The sequence below is a fragment of the Patiria miniata genome, unplaced genomic scaffold (assembly GCF_015706575.1).
Source record: "Patiria miniata isolate m_02_andy unplaced genomic scaffold, ASM1570657v1 HiC_scaffold_21, whole genome shotgun sequence".
NCBI lineage: Eukaryota > Metazoa > Echinodermata > Asteroidea > Valvatida > Asterinidae > Patiria > Patiria miniata.
In genome coordinates this window covers 4622190-4636734 of record NW_024037060.1, presented here as the reverse complement: position 1 = coordinate 4636734, position 14545 = coordinate 4622190, and the positions used below count along the sequence as shown (strand labels likewise).

The window sequence follows — 14545 nt, the reverse complement described above, 5'->3', positions numbered from 1 at the left end:
ATTTCTTTTTCATTGAATGATACCGAACTCCACCATGCATTAAATGTCAAATAACCAATGGAATAAAGCTGTAATTCTCCGGGGGATCCCCTTTAAACAAACCTACCAACCAATCCAACAAACAAGCAACCAAATACAAAAAAGAGAAAGAAACAAACAGAAAGCCACACTTGTCATTATTTCTTTTCGTTTTGAGTCGTGGGAAAGTGGAAAGTGATTGTGAACTTGAATGTGATCGATATACATCAGTGATTTTTAGGCGGGAATCGTGGGGAAAACAGTTAAAACTAATTTTTAAAAAATCCAAAAAATGTTTTTTATAACTCTTCATCCGATTTACACAAGTAGATTATGTTCCCTGCAAGTTTACTTCAATTTTTGAAAAGGCAGCGGCGGTATATTTTATAGTCTGACGCGAGTATAAGTGTTGTTCTTGGGTGTTGAATCAGGCAGCAATTTCATAATTGATTTTTAAGAGTGGCTTAAGACATATTTAAGGGTGGGAATTTTTTTCTGTGAGGGCAGTTGAAGTTATAATGATTATTATTTTCTCTGAGGCCTATAGATTTAAGAGTGGTTGCCCAATAAACCCCTTTCTTTCAAACTTACTCAAGTTTGAATTCCAATCTGATCATTTGCATTTTTCATGTCAGCTTTTAGAAATAAAAGCTTTTTATTTTTTTACAATTTCAGGTCCAAAAGTACTAACGTCAAATGCAGTAAAACCAAACCAGTTATCATTTTTACTTTTGTATTGCATGCAAGCTGACTCTCAGATTTGACAATAACCTTTTATTTCTAAAAAAAAAAAAGATAATAAGATTTATTTTCTGTGAATTACTTGCAAGACTCCACTTTCTGTTGATTTTAATCTGTCCCAGCTCAAGCATAATGTTACTACTTATCTTTCTTTTCTAAGATTTCTTTTTCTATCCTTTTTATGTAGCCCCTAATGAGTAGCTCTTCAGGGCTTTGTGATGGGCTACTCTCATTAAAATTTCAACTCAAAATCACCAAAATTCGACTCAAAGTCACCAATGGACAAAAGAATTTTTGTTCTTAATGACAACGTATTTCAAATGATAAACATACCAACAACTGTAGTTTATTATTCAGATTCTGTTTATTTAATTTTTCTACTGCTTTGCAATCAAACAATTAAGTTAAGTAGATGAAAAGTAATATAAAAACTATTACAATATATGTATTGTGTCAGTTTTAGAGATACAGATTTGATTAATATAAAATAAACTCTCTATAAAATGTCTTTACTGTTGTTTTGCACGGATTTTGCTCTTGCACTTTGAGGTGTAACTTCAAAATATAATTGTAAAATAAAATATTAATTTTCTTGCAACCCAGCCTCAACAAAACCCTCCTTTTTTAAAATAAAAAAACCTCTTTAATGCGTACTACAAAATGCATTGGCGATACAAATGATGCCTTGTATACATCCACGTTTATATAACAGCGACAGCTGATGTTCTAAATTCCACAAAAACCAAAATAAAACAAAATGAAGAACCCCTTTCTTTCCAACTTACTCAAGATATGCTTGCTTGAAATCCAATCTGATCATTTGCATTTTTCATGTCGGCCTTTTTTTTTTTTTTACAATTTCAAGTCCAAAAGTACTAACGTCAAATGCAGTAAAACCAAACCAGTTATCACTTTTACTATTTTTATTGCATGCAAGCTGACTCTCAGATTTACAATAACAATTAATTTCAAAAAAAAAAAAAAAAATCACTATTTTGTTAAAAAAAAAAATCCATTAATTATTTAAATCAAAACATTACGTGACGAATGATTAAGTGAGGAATTAAAGATACAGGCTGCATAAAAGTGGCCTGTGTGGAAAAAACAAAACAATACAACATGATTCACTATGTATACTTAAATGTAGTATGATATAGTAAAAACAAGAAAAAAATTAATAAAATATTTATTTATCTATTTCTGTAAATTAGATCTGTCTTTAGCAAGGCAAGGCTCCCTTTCCATTTAAAAAGGTCTAGCGACGCTCATGGTCATCCAGCCAGAAGTCAAATTACAAGCTATTCTCAAATAAACTTTGACAAAAGCATTCCTTTGTCATTATTACTTTTGAAGTGACTTGTTATTTGATTTATCACTGACTTGAATGACAATAATTGTCAATTGCATAACTTCAGCTATAGTAATTACATCGGTCATTATTGCATGAATTCAGCCAGTTTCTCCAAGGCCGTCTTTGTGGCTTGTATGTTTGGGTGGTCCCGCTCCAGGAACAACTCAGATATACGCAGGGCCTCGTCAAACTGGTACTTGGCGCGTTGGTACATGTTGGAGGCCATGAAATACAATCCGAGGTTAAACCTAAAAGTAATCAAAAACGCCAAACAAATTAATCATCGAGAATCTAAATTTTAGTAGTAAACGACAGATATTTTTCTTTTTGGTAACTTAACATGAAAAAAAAATGTGCATTCAATCAATAACTCACTGAAATTCTAACATATTTGTACATTTTTTTAATAAAGGTTTATTATTTGAAAGACGTTTTAATAACAGAATGCTCATTAAGCAAAAAAAAAAAATAGGGGGGCTTTTTTTGCATTGTTCACAAATATATGGCTCTCTTAATCCTGAACAGATACATGAATGCCGCATCAAGACAATCTGAAATTCCAAAACGCTTAGGCATCAAGAGTTGAAAAAAAATTCTAAATATTTTATTTATTTTTAAAGTATTTTCATTACTTTTTTTTTTGTGGAATTTTGGACTGCTTTGAAGCACTCTGTACCAAATTTTTGATGTTCACTTCAACAATGAAATGTTTATACGGGGAAAACAAATAACCAGTTCTTTCAATTTGATCAATTCGATCTCACAAGACCGGATCTAGAAATAATCCTTAATGAAAAAATGTAGTTTTGTCATTAAAGAAGCATTCCCTGTGTTATTTGCGAGTTTCACCTAAAAAAAAAAATAGATTTGTTTTTTTCTATTGTTATTTTCCTAGCAATATCAAAGTTATTCACTATTAAATGAGACAGTTAACGAAAAAAAATCGACCGACATTTAGCGATTGAATTATTTCTTCACAAAATATGAAATTGTTAGCTGCAAGACAATAATTCGGCTCACGCATGGCGGGTTAGTATGCACAAAATGAAAGCACTCTTTAAGAGGGTTGCAGACGCCCAAAATCGGAATAAAGTAGTTTTTCGTTAAAACTATACAAATTGACACTTGTTAGGAGAAAAAAAAAAATCCACTTTTGAAGAGCATGGGGTATGCAAATTTAATGGAAAAAATTCAATAGTTTTGGCCGTTAACATACCTGATTGTAGCTACATCCACATGATCCTTCCCATACGCTCCTACCAGGATCCCCAGTACGGCCTGGAAGACTTCGCCAGACATCTTATCATTCATATCATCCAGGACTAAGCCACAGTTATTCAGGATGGCAGCCACGCGGGGGTGGTTCAGCCCCACGTCACTCTGGGTCAGCTTGAGGTCCCAGAGATGAAGTAACATGGCGTTGTCTAGCTTGCTCTGGCTGTAGTACAGCTGGCCGATCTGAAGGAGTAAAACAGACGGCACGTCAACAACTGCAATATTAGCATTTCGACTAAACATTATTCTAAAAGTATACTTTATAGGACTAACCCATAAGTACCTCTATCATTACAAACTGCCCTGCCTGTAACTCCCTGTACCAACTGAAACTACCCGAAACTGCAAAAGCACTCAATTTGTACCGCAGATGGGTGCTGGGATGGTGCCTTTGATGATACAAGCATGGCGCTTGGCACACAGTCAGAGTATGGCTATTTGGCTATCGCAGATTTGTCCTTGGAAAATATAGGTAGAATAATTAGCAATAGCAGTCATTTGAAAATTTTTGAAACTTGCTAGTTATTGTACCTATATTTTTTCAAAGGACAAATCTGCGATGGCCCTATAGCCAAATATCTTTCTTATGACATACTCTGACTGGGTGCAAAATGCCGTGCTTGTATCATCAAAGGCACAATTCCCCCAAATATCTCCTCTATCGGCCCCACTAAATGGTTTTATGGCTTCTGCAGTGAATATATATAATGTGTTACAATGTGGTACAGGTGGTAAGGGGTTAAGGAATAAAATCCATTGTGATTGACTTGAGAATGGCTTGTGATTGACTTGAGAATGGCTTGTGATTGACTTGTGAATGGCTTGTGATTGCCTAGTGAATGACTTGTGATTGAATTGTAATTGGCCTGTGATTGACTGGTGAATGGCTTGTGATTAACTTGTAACTGGCCCGTGATTGACTTGTGAATGGCTTGTGATTGAGTTGTGAATGGCTTGTGATTGACTTGTGAACGGCTTGTGACTGACTTGTAATTGGCCTGTGATTGACTTGTGAATGGCTTGTGAGGATCTGTGAGTACCTGTCCATTGATGGCAGCGACGTAATGATGCTTAGGTCCCAACACATCGGTAGCCACCTCCTCGGCTCGTCTCAGGAAGCGAATGGCTTCATCTGCTTTCAACTTCAAACTCAGCACAGACCTAAAGGTACACAGAGACTTTGCTTTTCAGTAAAAACAATGATGATTTGCCAACAGCGATGATATGCCTCAAGTAAACTGTAAAAGTTTCAGACTGTAATTTTGCTCATTAATGTGATTTTTTTCGGGGATGATTTGTAGAAGTGTAGTAGTTCAAGAAATGCATATAGCCAAAAATTTCAACGGACAGTTTCTCTATTTTCACCTTTGTGACATCATTAACTTTAAAAACCAATTTGCTGATGAAAATTCATTTACTAAAATTAAATTATCATTGTAAAGGGAAAAATCTATATGTTAACAATTCATTAAAACAAATTTGACAGAAAAAGTCAAAATCATGATTTCCCGGTTTCTCTCACCCCATGCCCAGCAGCCCTTTCACCAGCTGGAGCTTCTGTTCAGGCGTCTTGATCTTATTCCGTCTCTGCAGAGCCTCGTGGAAATGTTTACGTGCTGCATCCAGGTCTCCTAGCTTGATGGAGACGGTTCCTAGTGAGATCAACACCTGAAGAACAGCACAACATAACAGCATGATGAATATGCATGTCCAAATTACTTGGATACGGCTTGAAATTACACACGAGTCTATGCTTAAACAATGCGCAAAGGTTTACCTTAATCGGGCAAAGCGTTTTATAATTATGATCAGTAATATTCCACGCTTCTATCTGTGATTGAGTGCAGTTTCGTACAAGGTAGATGGAAAACCAAAGATTTTTTTGATACCCTGTGCTGAAACATTCAAACGCTTTACTAGTTTTTAAAATGTCTACAAGTAGGCTACAAACTCATAAAGGCTGAGCACACACAAACAATTCTGCTGCCTTGATATTTGAAGAAAAACAAAATGTATGTGGGGGGATGAATACTGCCCCGCCCCTTTTAGGGTTCATATTTGCAAATACTTCTTATTATTACCTCCAGAACATCAGGATGAATGCACTTGGTCTTGTACTCGTACTTGGCGTGATGATAAACAATGGTAGCATGGCTACCAATGTATCGGGTCTCTAACTCTGACAACAGTCTCTCATTCAGATGTCTGGATTCAATATGGAAGATGGGAAAATTTGGTCATCTGGAACTGAGGTATCAGACTAAAATGTTTTCAAAGTTAAAAGGTTATAAGGTAAAAAAAAAAAAACACCCAGAGGGTTCTGCCTTTTGAAGGCAAAATCATAAGACATTTCACAACTGTTATAATCAAACTGCCAAACACTTTGACACAAAAAGGTACTTTATTTTATGTTCAAGGTATTAATATGAGGCTATTATAAGAGTAAGTTTGCAGTTGTACCATGAGTTGTAATGAATTATCTTTTGCTAGTTTGATAAGAACCAGTGGAAACCCAACATTCCTGACAGTATGCTCTGCCCATCGCCAGGAGACTCACAACAGAGATTTCATGTCACGTGATGCAACTACAGACTTACTCTTTTTGATGCAAACTGTGAAAAAAAAATGTAATATATTTTTGATTGTGAATTAAAAAAAAACTTCTTTCACCAGTTATGTGGAAGGGAAACACGATGGTTTAAGATACTATTCATAAGATGGAATTTGCATCAGAGTGATGTCAACTCAGTATTGGCATTTGTCCGTCAACAACGTATTTGTACAAACACTATTCTCAGTGTTGTCCTAAGTGATTGTGAGGAAAAAAGTCAAAAACTACTTGGATGGGACTCGAACCCACGACCTCCTGCTTACTAGTGCAGACGTCTTACCACTCGACCACCGAGCTTGCTTGGTAGTTTGCGATTTTTCTCACAAGCGCTTGGGACAACACAAAGCATACAGTGTCAATATAAAGTCGGTAAAGGGAAATACCCAATATTGGGGTTAAGATGCAAACCTTGCTCCTTTGAGTAACCCCAGCTGCATGAAGAAACCAGCCATTGCGCGGATCAGACTGTCTCTTTCTCTTGATTTCTCCCATTCCTCTGACCGAGCCAGGATGCCCAGGTACAACTCCTCTACCTCCTCATAACCTCCAAGCTGTGGACATAAAAGAGAATGACAAAATTTTTTTTTCTAATGCAAGTATTTATTAACAAGGAAATGGAGCCAAGAGCACATCTGAAAATTTTAAGAGAGAATGTTGTTTAAGACAAGCAGATGACAATTTTGAAAACAGGTCATACAAATCACTATTTGCATAATGGAATTTTTGCACAGAATATATCAGTTATATTTCTATAACCCCATTTTTTTTCTCCTGCACAGAGTGAGTAAAAAAAAAAGGAAACCCAAATGTCGGGACCATTGTTTTAGTGAAGTTCTGCATGTAGCACTTTCACAATCTAGGATATGAAAGCCCAATTCATAAGCTTTCTTTTCGTACAAGAATCATTCAAATTACTCATGTACTTTTCAAGTTACGGAGTTTTAAACACAACCACCGTTTCAAGGATTTGTCCACAGATCACAAAAAGTTCAGTGTTCTTTCAGCAAAACGAAAAAAAATCACATAAGGATGTGTGTGAATTGTTGTGTTTAAAACTCCGTAACTTGAAAAGTACATGAGTGATTTGAATGATTCTTGTACTCACCCTGTACAGAGAGAAAGAAATTGAGGTAAAGTTCCTGCTGAGGGACACACACTTCACTTACCAGTTGCCAGGACTTGATGAGCTCAAACTTGCCTTCCTCCGTGCTCATGAGACGCTCAAAGACAGCCACGTTAAGGATGGTAGCTCTAAGACGTTTGAACTCCTTGGCCTGTGACAGGCAGTAGGGCACCTCTTCAACCTGAGGTGGATAATTCATGGACAGCTTTGCTGAACAAAAAAAGGCTTCAACTTATCAAAGCAATGAGATTAAGCCTTGTTGAAAAGTGGGCACAATACAGTACAGTTCAACAAAAAAGGAAGATTAATGAATGGGAGGTTTGCAGTACCATGTGAATGATATCGCATTGTGGGTTGTGTGGTTCTGAGAAGAACCAAGTGGTTTAACTCCACGTTTGGAACATTATTTTTGACGCCATTCTATGATTGGCCATGTTGCATTCTGCACTAATAACCCCGATCAAACCCTTAAGTCTCATTTAAAAAAAGGAAGATGTTTAGTTACAGTTGAACCCATCAGGCCTGCAGGTGTCGCCCTTAAACTGCCCTGCCTGTTTCTCCCTGAACCGCCCAAAACCACACAAGCACTCTATGGTTTTATGGATCCTTCAGGAATTAAATACAATGTGACACAATTCCACAGAAATTGTTCGTAATAGCGATTGTTCAGTATATCGATTTTTAGGTGCCGGTGCTTCGGCACTCACTTTTCAATAGTGCTCACAACATCACCCGGCACGCCGGCCCCGGTAGTTACAGAAAGACGATTTTGAACATGAGCCTACTATTGAATCATGTAATTATGCATTTTTTTTTTAGTTTACTACATACAATAATGGGTGACTTTCCCCTTCTATTCCTTGGGGAAATAATAGCCACTTGTCACTCTTCTGTTGACATTTTTAACAACAATGTTTGGTAAGTTCTGTACAATAAAAATCGGGAACCAAGGATGATGTTCAGTATAAGCCGAATGTTAAGTATGGGCTCCATGCGCCGAAAGAAGAGGGCGCCCTTTTACCTAGCAACGACGTCCCATGGGCGGGGCATTTCGCTGGTTGACGCGCACCGTTCCTTGTGTACGTGTGTGAGGCACGTACACCAGGGAATTTGTACTATATACACGCAGTGGCTGCGCTTTGCGGTAAATAAATTGCAGTCAGGCAAGATGGCGTCGGTCGGTCACCCCCAACTGTACTTGCTTTGCCAGTGAGGGGGTACTTGTGAACGGAGCGGATAGCGGTGTTCAGGGTATAGCGACGTTCCACTGTACTAATGAGTTAAGAATCTACTGCATTTAATAGCCTTAGTCCACATAATTAACACGCTTTTACTTTGAAATATTACGTGGGAAAAATTCATGCTTAAATGCTTTAACTGATGATAAGAAATCAGTGAACAAATCAGTCAGGTTTAATCCACAGACAAACACAGGAAATACACAGACAAATCAAAAAATGAAACTATAACATAAATATATTGCACTACTGACACTGCACTGTATCAAGCGTTTCATCTAACAACCCATCATCCGTCTTTTGCGTGGGTAAATTAAACAGAATTTGGAGACGGGCACTTTGGAAAACAAACGATTAAAAATTATGGGTAGACTTGACTAAAAAACAACATCAACGACAACACAGAATAAAAAGAAGAAATAACTCAATGTTTCTTACACCATTCTATGATTGGCCATGCGCATTCTGCACTATATTGCAGCAAGGGTACCTGTGTACCATGCACACAGTGAGCACACACCCTCCCCTCCGCCCCCCTCCGCCCCCCCCCCCCCCCTCCGCCCCCCTCCTTGTGTGAATTTTCCTAACCAAGGCAGGACAGGCACATTTGTAAATCCCAGATAAAATACTGAATGTATGAACGATTGTGACATACATATCTCTCATCGATATCCTGAGTGTTGAACCAGTTGGCCAGTGTGAGGAACGCTTCTTGTTTCAGCTCAGGGGTGGACAGGTACTTGCGTTCCACGGCCTGACGGAGATGATCGTGGAAGAAGTTGAGGATGCCGTTGCGGTTGACGAGATTCTCCTCCAGGGATAGATAGAAGGGGGACCAAACTTTGCCCGGTACCTTGCATAAAAATGAGGATATGAGAGGAATATTTGCTTATTATTCATTCACTTATCATATATCAAAAAAAGTAACCCATATCATTAAAAAGAAACTAAAAGTTTCAATCTTAAGAGAATGCTGACATTAACTACATATCAAGTTACAATAAGAACCTCTAATGTAAATGGAGTTTAAAGGAAGAGATTAATTAACTGATAACAGTGGCGCACCCAGGATTTGGCTGGAGGGGGGGGGGGGGGCTCACAATTCTTGCTTCAATTCTTGTTTCAAGTGTGAATTTTCAAAAATGTTGGGCTATTTAGGGGGGGGTGAACGAATTATTTTGACGTGAAAAACTGACTTTTTTGATGATGCCGGCTATGGAAAATGTTAAAGTTTTTGGGGAATTTGGAAAAAAATCTAAACTTTTTCTTTTCTCACTGGATACTGAATGTAATGAGTTGAACTCTTCAGGGAATACAATTCTGGCCTCTAGGCACCTCGTGTGAACTTTTGAGCAAATTTGATGAACCTGTATTTTTGGGTCAAAAACTGACTTTTTTTATGATGCCGGCTATGGAAAACGTTGTAGTTTTTGGGGCATTTTGTCAAAAATCCTAATTTTTTCTTTTCTCACTGGATACTGAATGTAATGAGTTGAACTCTTCAGGGAATACAATTCTGGCCTCTAGGCACCTCGTTTGAACTTTTGAGGAAATTTGGTGAAGTTGCATCTTTGGGTCGAAAACTGACTTTTTCGATGATGCCGGCTATGGAAAACGTTGAAGTTTTGGGGGTATTTTGTAAAAAATCTAAAATGTTTCTTTTCTCACTGGATACTGAATGTAATGAGTTAAACTCTTCCGGGAATCAATTCTGGCCTCTAGGCACCTCGTATGAACTTTTGAGCAAATTTGGTGAAGTTGTATTTTTGGGTCAAAAACTGACTTTTTCGATGATGCCGGCTATGGAAAACGTTGAAGTTTTGGGGGCATTTTGTAAAAAATCTAAAATTTTTCTTTTCACACTGGATAATGAATGTAATGAGATGAACTCTTCAGGGAATACAATTCTGGCCTCTAGGCACCCCGTGTGAACTTTTGAGCAAATTTGATCAACTTGTATTTTTGGGTCAAAAACTGACTTTTTCGATGATGCCGGCTATGGAAAACGTTGAAGTTTTGGGGGAATTTGGAAAAAATCTAAAACTTTTCTATTCTCACTGATACTGAATGTAATGAGTTGAACTCTTCAGGGAATACAATTCTGGCCTATAGGCACCTCGTATGAACTTTTGAGGAAATTTGGTGAAGTTGTATTTTTGGTTCAAAAACTGACTTTTTTTATGATGCCGGCTACGGAAAAAGTTGAAGTTTTGAGGGAATTTGGAAAAAATATATAACTTTTCTATTCTCACTGGATACTGAATGTAATGAATTGAACTCTTCAGGGAATTCAATTCTGGCCTCTAGGCACCTCGTATGAACTTTTGAGGAAATTTGGTGAAGTTGTATTTTTGGTTCAAAAACTGACTTTTTTGATGATGCCGGCTATGGAAAACGTTGAAGTTTTGGGAGAATTTGGAAAAATCTAAAAATTTTCTTTTCTCACTGGATAATGAATGTAGTGAGTTGAACTCTTCAGGGAATACAATTCTGGCCTCTAGGCACCCCGTGTGAACTTTTGAGCAAATTTGATCAACTTGTATTTTTGGGTCAAAAACTGACTTTTTTGATGATGCCGGCTATGGAAAACGTTGAAGTTTTGGGGGAATTTGGAAAAAATCTAAAACTTTTCTATTCTCACTAATACTGAATGTAATGAGTTGAACTCTTCAGGGAATACAATTCTGGCCTATAGGCACCTCGTATGAACTTTTGAGGAAATTTGGTGAAGTTGTATTTTTGGTTCAAAAACTGACTTTTTTATGATGCCGGCTACGGAAAAAGTTGAAGTTTTGAGGGAATTTGGAAAAAATATATAACTTTTCTATTCTCACTGGATACTGAATGTAATAAATTGAACTCTTCAGGGAATTCAATTCTGGCCTCTAGGCACCTCGTATGAACTTTTGAGGACATTTGGTGAAGTTGTATTTTTGGTTCAAAAACTGACTTTTTTGATGATGCCGGCTATGGAAAACGTTGAAGTTTTGGGGGAATTTGGAAAAATCTAAAAATTTTCTTTTCTCACTGGATACTGAATGTAGTGAGTTGAACTCTTCAGGGAATACAATTCTGGCCTCTAGGCACCCCGTGTGAACTTTTGAGCAAATTTGATCAACTTGTATTTTTGGGTCAAAAACTGACTTTTTCGATGATGCCGGCTATGGAAAACGTTGAAGTTTTGGGGGAATTTGGAAAAAATCTAAAACTTTTCTATTCTCACTGATACTGAATGTAATGAGTTGAACTCTTCAGGGAATACAATTCTGGCCTCTAGGCACCTCGTATGAACTTTTGAGCAAATTTGGTGAAGTTGTATTTTTGGTTCAAAAACTGACTTTTTTGATGATGCCGGCTATGGAAAACGTTGAAGTTTTGTGGGAATTTGGAAAAATCTAAAAAAAATTCTTTTCTCACTGGTTACTGAATGTAATGAGTTGAACTCTTCACGGAATACAATTCTGGCCTCTAGGCACCTCGTATGAACTTTTGAGCAAATTTGATCAACTTGTATTTTTGGGTCAAAAACTGACTTTTTCGATGATGCCGGCTATGGAAAACGTTGAAGTTTTGGGGCATTTTGTAAATAATTTAAAATTTTTCTTTTCTCACCTGGATACTGAATGTATTGAGTTGAACTCTTCCGGGAATTCAATTCTGGCCTCTAGGCACCTCGTATGAACTTTTGAGGAAATTTGGTGAAGTTGTATTTTTGGGTCAAAAAACTGACTTTTTTGATGATGCCGGCTATGGAAAACGTTGAAGTTTTGGGGGAATTTGGAAAAAATCTAAAATGTCTCTATTCGCACTGGATACTGAATGTAATGAGTTGAACTCTTCAGGGAATACAATTCTGGCCTCTAGGCACCTCGTATGAACTTTTGAGCAAATTTGGTTAAGTTGTATTTTTGGGTCAAAAACTGACTTTTTTGATGATGCCGGCTATGGAAAACGTTGAAGTTTTGGGGGAATTTGGAAAAAATCTAAAATGTCTCTATTCGCACTGGATACTGAATGTAATGAGTTGAACTCTTCAGGGAATACAATTCTGGCCTCTAGGCACCTCGTATGAACTTTTGAGCAAATTTGGTGAAGTTGTGTTTTTGGGTCAAAAACTGACTTTTTTGATGATGCCGGCTATGGAAAACGTTGAAGTTTTGGGGGAATTTGGAAAAATCTAAAAAAAAAAATTTCTTTATGGATACTGAATGTAATGAGTTGAACTCTTCAGAGAATTCAATTTTGGCCTCTAGGCACCTCGTATGAACTTTTGAGCAAATTTGATCAACTTGTATTTTTGGGTCAAAAACTGACTTTTTCGATGATGCCGGCTATGGAAAACGTTGAAGTTTTGGGGGTATTTTGTAAAAATTTAAAATTTTCTTTCCTCACTGGATACTGAATGTAATGAGTTGAACTCTTCCGAGAATTTAATTCTGGCATCTAGGCACCTCGTATGAAATTTTGAGGACATTTGGTGAATTTGTCTTTTTGCGTCAAAAAACTGACTTTTTTGATGATGCCGGCTATGGAAAACGTTGAAGTTTTGGGGGAATTTGGAAAAAATCTAAAATTTCTCTTTTCTCATTGGATACTGAATGTAATGAGATGAACTCTTCAGGGAATACAATTCTGGCCTCTAGGCACCTCGTATGAACTTTTGAGCAAATTTGGTGAAGTTGTGTTTTTGGGTCAAAAACTGACTTTTTTGATGATGCCGGCTATGGAAAACGTTGAAGTTTTGGGGGAATTTGGAAAAAATCTTTAAAAAAATTTCTTTATGGATACTGAATGTAATGAGTTGAACTCTTCAGGGAATACAATTCTGGCCTCTAGGCACCTCGTATGAACTTTTGAGCATATTTGAACAACTTGTATTTTGGGGTCAAAAACTGACTTTTTTGATGATGTCGGCTATGGAAAACGTTGAAGTTTTGGGAGAATTTGGAAAAATCTAAAATGTTTCTTTTCTCACTGGATACTGAATGTAATGAGTTGAACTTTTCCGAGAATTCAATTCTGGCCTCTAGGCACCTCGTATGAAATTTTGAGGACGTTTGGTGAATTTGTCTTTTTGCGTCAAAAACTGACTTTTTTGATGATGCCGGCTATGGAAAACGTTGAAGTTTTGGGGGAGTTTGGAAAAATCTAAAATTTCTCTTTTCTCACTGGATACTGAATGTAATGAGTTGAACTCTTCAGGTAATACAATTCTGGCCTCTAGGCACCTCGTATGAAATTTTGAGGACATTTGGTGAAGTTGTATTTTTGGGTCAAAAACTGACTTTTTCGATGATGCCGGCTATGGAAAACGTTGAAGTTTTGGGTGCATTTCGTAAAAGTTCGAAAATGTTTCTTTCCTCACTGGATACTGAAAGTAATGAGTTGAGCTCTTCAGGGAATTCAATTCTGGCCTCTAGGCACCTCGTGTGAACTTTTGAGTAAATTTGATCAACTTGTATTTTTGGGTCAAAAACTGACTTTTTTGATGATGCCGGCTATGGAAAACGGTCAAGTTTTGGGGCATTTTGTAAAAAATCTAAAAAATTTTTTTTTACTGGATACTGAATGTAATGAGTTGAACTCTTCAGGGAATTCAATTCTGGCCTCTAGGCACCTCGTATGAACTTTTGAGCAAATTTGATCAATTTGTATTTTTGGGTCAAAAACTGACTTTTTCGATGATGCCGGCTATGGAAAACGTTGAAGTTTTGGGTGTATTTCGTAAAAGTTCGAAAATGTTTCTTTTCTCACTGGATACTGAATGTAATGAGTTGAGCTCTTCAGGGAATTCAATTCTGGCCTCTAGGCACCTCGTGTGAACTTTTGAGCAAATTTCATCAACTTGTATTTTTGGGTCATAAACTTACTTTTTTGATGATGCCGTCTATGGAAAACGTTCAAGTTTTGGGGGTATTTTGTAAAAATTTAAAAATTTTCTTTCCGCACTGAATACTGAATGTAATGAGTTGAACTCTTCCGAGAATTCAATTCTGGCCTCTAGGCACCTCGTATGAAATTTTGAGGACATTTGGTGAATTTGACTTTTTGCGTCAAAAAACTGACTTTTTGATGATGCCGGCTATGGAAAACGTTGAAGTTTTGGGGGAATTTGGAAAAAATCTAAAATTTCTCTTTTCTCACTGGATACTGAATGTAATGAGATGAACTTTTCAGGGAATACAATT

The 14545-nt window shown here is 37.0% G+C and overlaps 1 protein-coding gene across 1 annotated transcript in view; it reads right to left on the bottom strand.

Annotated features, from left to right (window-relative positions):
• Positions 1 to 1104: 1104 nt before the first annotated feature.
• Positions 1105 to 14545, bottom strand: part of LOC119729838 — a 65465-nt gene continuing 52024 nt past the window's right edge. Inside the window, exons 27-34 of the mRNA XM_038202631.1 lie at positions 9013 to 9245; positions 7163 to 7300; positions 6405 to 6547; positions 5467 to 5590; positions 4908 to 5053; positions 4426 to 4546; positions 3327 to 3568; positions 1105 to 2358 (exon numbers count right to left, since the gene is read on the bottom strand). Coding sequence (XP_038058559.1) covers positions 2196 to 2358; positions 3327 to 3568; positions 4426 to 4546; positions 4908 to 5053; positions 5467 to 5590; positions 6405 to 6547; positions 7163 to 7300; positions 9013 to 9245 — 1310 coding nt within the window. The 3' untranslated portion in view covers positions 1105 to 2195. The remainder of the gene's footprint in view (positions 2359 to 3326; positions 3569 to 4425; positions 4547 to 4907; positions 5054 to 5466; positions 5591 to 6404; positions 6548 to 7162; positions 7301 to 9012; positions 9246 to 14545) is intronic.